This window comes from Solanum tuberosum, unplaced genomic scaffold, assembly GCF_000226075.1.
Source record: "Solanum tuberosum cultivar DM 1-3 516 R44 unplaced genomic scaffold, SolTub_3.0 scf00105, whole genome shotgun sequence".
Taxonomy (NCBI): domain Eukaryota; kingdom Viridiplantae; phylum Streptophyta; class Magnoliopsida; order Solanales; family Solanaceae; genus Solanum; species Solanum tuberosum.
Genome location: NW_006239031.1, coordinates 1186766 through 1194039, shown reverse-complemented (window position 1 = coordinate 1194039; position 7274 = coordinate 1186766). Strand labels below are relative to the sequence as shown.

The 7274-nt window shown below is 32.1% G+C and overlaps 1 protein-coding gene across 1 annotated transcript; it reads left to right on the top strand.

Moving 5' to 3' along the window:
* The first annotated feature begins 3178 nt into the window (after positions 1 to 3178).
* On the top strand, positions 3179 to 3883 carry LOC107060936 (uncharacterized mitochondrial protein AtMg00810-like). Its single transcript, XM_015309515.1, has one exon. It carries the CDS (start codon positions 3179 to 3181, stop codon positions 3881 to 3883), a length of 705 nt encoding a protein of 234 aa, XP_015165001.1.
* Positions 3884 to 7274: the final 3391 nt, after the last annotated feature.

Below are 7274 nucleotides of genomic sequence, written 5' to 3'. Positions count from 1 at the left end.
TAGTTGTGACTGTCATAAAGCAAAGGATTATGTTGAACAAATGCAGTATCAGAAATTGCTCCAATTTCTAATGGGGCTGAATAACAGTTATTCACTGGCAAGAGGTCACATTCTGATGATGTCCTGCCTTCCTAGTGTAAATCAAGCATATGCATTAATCATACAGGATGAAAGTCAAAAAGGAATTACTGGTTCTATTCATGAGGGAATGGAATCCTTAGCTATGTACTCTGGTAGAGCTACTGGGTCACCACAATTCAATAACAACAGGCAGTCATATCCTAGAAGGAATTTTCATTCCTTGTATTGTGATTTCTGCAACATGAATAGGCATGTTAGAGCAGATTGTAATAAACTGAAGAAGTGTGATAATTGTAATGCAACTGGTCATGTGAAGGACAATTGTTATTTGCTTATTGGATATCCAGATAACTTCAAGGGTAAGAGGAAACTCAATACAGTGATGGGAGATTGTACTAACACACAAAGACAGATGCAAAATATGCAGGATCACATGGAATGGAAAGCACACACAGCCATGGGGGAGCAATTACAAGGAGGATGTCAAGTCACACAAGAGCAATTACTGAAAATGATGAAGAACTCATCACCAACACAACTTAATCAGATCTTCAATATATTGAATGAGAACAACAAGATAATGGAGAATTCTCAGACAAGTGCTTGTATGGCAGGTAATCCCACTTCCACTTCCATTTCTTCCTTGAAATGAATTATAGACACTGGGGCTACTGATCATATGATTCATAATCACAATCATTTACATTCTAAGACCATGGTGAGAAGCTTAGGAAATGTGGAGTTACCTACAGGTGAATCAGCTAAAGTGTCTCATATTAGAAGTCTGCAGATTAATGAGAATGATTTGATCACAAATGTGTTGTGTATACCAACATTCAAGTTTAATCTCTTGTCTGTCTCTAAACTGACAAAAGAATTGAACTGTAGTGTTATTTTTTTCCCTACATACTGTGTGTTTCAGGACCTCTTGTCTAGGAAGGTCAAGGGGCTTGGTGATGTAGAGGATGGATTGTATGTACTAAACTGGAATGCCGATCAACAGCAAGAAATGATTCAAACTATGTCTGCAATTAGAACAAATAATGGAAATCCAACACTTTGGCACAAGAGACTAAGACATGTTCCTATGGAAGTAATTAGGAAAATAAAAGAATTTAGTTGTAGTAGTTTTCACATTGATCAATGTCTTATCTGTCCACAAGCTAGGCAGACTAGAGTTTCATTTCCTGTGAGTCATACTGTAGTAGATGAGATTTTTGACTTGATACATATGGATGTTTGGGGTCCCTATAAGGTGACTACTTACAATGGGATGAAATACTTTCTCACTTTAGTTGATGATAAGTCTAGATGGACATGGACATTCTTACTGGCTTTAAAGTCTGATGTAATTGTTGTTTTGAGACAATTTTTGTTGATGATAAAGAACCAATTTGGGAAATGTGTCAAAGTTTTCAGGTCTGATAATGGAGGTGAATTTTTGAATTCCACTTGTCATGCTCTGTTTGTTATGCTTGGTATTATTCATCAAAGATCCTGTCCACATACTCCACAACAAAATGGAGTGGTGGAAAGGAAACATAGGCATTTGTTAGAAACTGCCAGGGCTATTAAATTCCAAGGATGTTTGCCTAATAGATTTTGGGGAGATTGTGTGGAAGCTGCCACTTATATCATCAACAGAATACCTTTGTCTGTGCTTGGAAATAAGTCTTCATATGAGCTTTTCTATCACAAGTCACCTTCTCTAGCTCACATTAGAGTTATTGGTTGCTTGGCATTTGCTACGAATATTAGAAGGAATGATAAATTTGCTCCTAAGGCCAAGAAAGCAGTGTTTTTGGGATATGCTGTAAATAAAAAAGGATACAAACTATTGGATATTGAGTCCAAACTAGTTTTTGTCAGCAGAGATGTTCTATTCTTTGAAGATATATTTCCTTTTCAAGATACAGGGTTGGATGAGGCAAATACGGTTGAACCTACTATGTTTACACATACAGATGATGGTCTTACACCATGTGTTGTCTTCAGGAATATGGTACAAACTGATCAACATGGGGCTGCTGATACTGCAGACCATGATTCATTTATCACTACTGAGCCCTCCATAGAAACACACACACATGCTGATTATTCTCAGGATCAGAATCAAGTTCCATTAGTACAGTCTATTCCTAATCATATTGTTGTGACCAGAAGATCCAACAGGCCTGCTAAGCCTCCTATCTGGCATACAGACTACATATTGACAAAGAAGAAAACCACTTCTGGAGATTGCTCTCACTCCATTGCTAATGTAGTAGACTATCAAAGCATCTCACCAGCTTATAGAAGTTATGTGACCAAGTTCTCTCAGGAAAGGGAACCACTTTCATATAATGAGGCCCTACAGGATTCTAGATGGATTCAAGCTATGAAAGATGAGATACAAGCACTGGAAAATAATCACACATGGGTGATTGTTGAGTTGCCTGAGGATAAGAGGGCCATAGGATGTAAATGGGTATACAAAATAAAGTATAAGGTTGATGGTGAGGTTGATAGGTTCAAAGCTAGGTTGGTAGCCAAGGGTTACAATCAAAAGGAAGGGCTGGACTATCAAGAGACTTTCTCACCTGTAGTAAAAATGGGAACTGTTAGGGTTGTCATAAGTTTGGCTGCTGCACCTCATTGGCAAATCCATCAAATGGATGTGTTCAATGCATTTCTTCAAGGAGATTTGAATGAAGAAGTATACATGGAGTTAACTCTGGGATTTGTTCACCAAGGGGAGAAGGGGACAGTGTGCAAGCTCATCAAGTCACTCTATGGACTCAAACAAGCTAGCAGACAATGGAATATTAAACTAACTACAGCTCTAATTGATTCTGGTTTTCAGCAGAGTCACTATGACTATTCATTATTCACCAAGCACAAAGGACCGAGTTTAGTGATGGTGTTGATATATGTTGATGACTTGCTTGTTACAGGGAATGATCTCAAGTTGATATTGGAAACAAAAGATATTCTCAAGGACAGGTTCAAGATTAAAGACTTGGGTGAATTGAGATAATTTTTGGGAATCGAATTTGCCAGAAATAAATCAGGGATCCTTATGCATCAAAGGAAATATTGTCTTGAGCTAATCTTAGACATGGGATTGTCTAACTCAAAGACAGTTGGAGCTCCTATTGAGCTGAATCAGAAGCTCACAACTACAGAGTTTAACTTACATTTTCCTACTGGTAATGGAGATGATAGGGTGCTGGATGATCCTAGTGTGTATCAGAAGTTGGTAGGAAGGTTGCTTTACCTAACAATAACAAGACCAGACATAGCCTTTGCAGTACAGCTCCTAAGCCAATTCATGCATAGCCCTAAAACATCTCATATGAAAGTAGCAATGAGGGTAGTAAGATATGTCAAACAAGCACCAGGGATGGGAATACTTATGACAGTCAATACAACTAACCAGTTAATTGCATACTGTGATGCAGATTGGGCTGCATGTCCAAACAACAGGAAATCAATCACTGGTTACATGGTTACATATGGAGGTTCCTTGATCTCATGGAAGTCAAAAAAGCAGGATACAATTTCAAGAAGCTCAGCTGAATCTGAGTATAGGAGTTTGGCTTCAACAGTTGCAGAAATTATATGGCTGGTTGGTCTCTTTAAGGAGTTAGGGGTGGAACTAAAGTCGCTAGTGCCTATATATAGTGACAGCAAATCTGCCATACAAATTGCAGCCAATCTAGTTTTCCATGAACGAACCAAACACATAGACATCGACAGTCATTTCATAAGGGAAAAGGTACAACAGGGAATGGTTCAGCCTATGTATCTGAAGACAACATAACAGCCTGCAGATTTATTCACTAAGGGACTCACTCATCTACAACACACATATTTGCTTACCAAGCTAGGCATGAAGAATGTTTTCCATACTCCTAGCTTGAGGGAGGATGTTGAGCAACTAGTTAAATATACAGGTGTTGATTAGTTAGAAGTTAGTTAGAATAAATTAACAAAGTGTGAGTCACTGTTAGTTAGTTAGTATCAGTACTTTTCTCTTCTGTATAAGTAGATAGCTTGTAACAGATTCTATTCATTCAATATAATTTTTCCTCTTTCACTTTCACTGATCTTAACAGAAATGTCTCTATGTGTGTGGAAACTTTGCTCTAGCTTTTCCTGAATGCATGGATGACTTCTTATATATAATATAATCTATATATATATAAAGCAGGATCTTCAGCCGCTGATGTGGCATGCCTCAATGATCAGGAAATCTATTTTTCTATTTTGTCAGTATTTTTTTTTCCTATTTTTCCATGTAAATGGATTATAATTAAGGCTACAATAATTAATACATTCTAATTAATTATTAAATAACGTTTAGTAAAGAGCAAGATAGTTCAAATCAATATACATTCAAGTAAATTGAAGAAGATGAAAAGGCCATAAACCTTTCATCTTCCAAAACCGTTTATTTTAGTATATAAAATAAAAGGACTAGAGAATATGTAACCAAGTACTCTTTCAATTTGCTTCTTTTCCTTATGAGATGTGCAGATTTCTTAAAGAAGAGAGAGTAGTCCTTCTGAAATGGGTAATTTCAAGGGTTTAATTAAATATGTCTCTACAATTATTTGAATGATCCTTTTATCATTTCTTGGTAAGATTTTAATCAATAATTTCTCCAATAGGAGATGCATACGAATAGAAAAAAAATCCATTCTGATGGAGGAATCATTTGTGGTCAAGCCAACAAAAAGAGATATCACCAGCAAAAACAGAGAGTTAGGGAATCATATTCACATAAAATCCATTGTGCACAGAAAATAAAATGAAACGAAGCAACAGGGGAACATGTGGCCTCCATCCTGGCTTCAGCTACAAGAAAGAAAGAGTTGAAGCATACTTACATGAATATACAGAGGCACTTTTTATTACTTTATTAAAATATGAATTTTTCAATGGTGGCGTTATTAACTTCTTTCCACTTTTTTGTTTTACTAATTTCTTTAGTCCTTTATTTTCCTGTTTTATTTTCCTTCTGCATTTTTAATTAGTTAATGTTCTCAACTATAATAAGATATATAATCCCCTAAATATGAATCAAATATAATTTCGTAATTCAAGTGTCAATAATGATACTATTTGATACTCTTGTGATCCTGCTAGATCATCAACACACTCACTTACCATTTCAAGACGTAAAAACACCAACAATATGGGCATGAAATTACTGGACATTTGCTGAATGTTACACTTATACCATGGGTAAGAATGTTGATCGGAATTTTTTTTCTATTGTGATGATAATTGAAATAGTGAATTGCAGTAGAGCGTGACTAAGTGATCAATGGATTCTCATGAGAATCAAAACAATTGTAAATATTATATTTTGAAGTCACAAATAATAATTTGATATATCTTGTAACTTTTTTCTATCTTCAACTTTTTTCATTGTAACATAAAGTGATGAGGTATTTTAGAGAGAAATTGATTATGGAAGATTTCCCATAAAATTAGAAGGAGATAAATAAAAATAGATGATAGTTATTAGAAGTAGTGAATATATAAAGTCTATAGTGATGGTAGAAAATGGAAAATGAAAAAATAATAAAGAGGAATAAGGAAAAGAAAAAGGAAAGAAAATATTTGATGTAATATAAAATTTAGGTTTAATTTATAATTAATAGTGCATTTAGTTTGTTCCATATATATATTCAAGAATCATTGTTGCTGTCTTGCTGATCTCTTCTTCCGTCGTCTTATCCTTTTTTTTGTTTGCCAATTTTTTTAACTTTTTTAATTTTATCTTATCTTTGAAATCTGGAAAAAAAATTAATATATTTTATTTATTTTTCTTCATTATTACTATACTTTATTATTATTTTTAATCTTTCCTTATCATTATTACAATTTATTACTTTTTATTAAATTCTTTTTCCCACCTTCTATTTTTTTTAATTTTCTAAAAAGAAAAAAATGTAATCAACTTTGCTCCATATTAACATAATTTAATATTATACCTTCTATTTCTAATATATATATATCCTTCTTTTTATAATCATAAATATGCTTTTCCAATTGATTTTTCTCTTAATCAATCTCATTTAACTTGCTATTAAAATTTGCAGAAAATTAAAAATATATAAAATAATTATAAAAGTACTCAAATTCTGCTCTAACAAAGCAAAAACAAAAAACAGTTAGAATACTATATACACATAATATTTACACACTTCAATACAATGAAGTCAATTCTCGAAAGAAAACAAATACATTTATGATAATAAGGAGAAAGATAAATAAAAGATGTGTATATATATATATTATAAAATTATGAGAATAAAAAGGAGAGATAAGTAAAATTTATTTTTAGAAACCACAAAAATAAAAGGTAGAAAAAGGAATATAAGGAAAAGAAATATTTAAAAAATATATGTTTATAATGAGGCCAAAAAAATTATGAGAATAAAAAGGAGAGATAAGTAAAATTTAATTTTAGAAAACTACAAAAATAAAATGTAGAAAAAGGAATATAAGGAAAAGAAATATTTAAAAAATATATGTTTATAATGAGGCCAAAAAAATTATGAGAATAAAAAGGAGAGATAAGTAAAATTTAATTTTAGAAAACTACAAAAATAAAATGTAGAAAAAGGAATATAAGGAAAAGAAATATTTAGAAATATATATTTTTATGTGAAGGGAAAAAGGTAGCCTTTTGAAATTCCTTATTTTTTTGAAGGTATAACTGATCATTAATTAATAATTAATAATTAATACTAATTTATAATTAATGATTAATAATATTTTTTTAAAATATAAAAATGCTTAAATTCTAAGAAAATAGATAAAAATAAATTTATCTTAGAGGCATGCCACATCAGCAAGTCTAACAATCTCCTATATATATATATTGATAAATTGATGATTGATTTTTTGTAGTTTCACATGTATTAACAATGCAAGAACCAAAATTAAAGAAAAACACACAACTTAATATTAATCTAAACCATTTGTAGTTGAAGAACCAAAACGTATTTTAAATATTTAAATCATAGAATAATAAATTAATACTATGAATAGAAAAAGTGATATGACACCTCTCTTTGGTCAAAACTACAACAATTTTTATTTTATTTTTTTGCCTTTTTTCAGATTTTTCTATATTTTTTCATCATTTATGTGTTATAAATAATATTAAAAACTTTAAAAATCCGCTTCTTTAACTC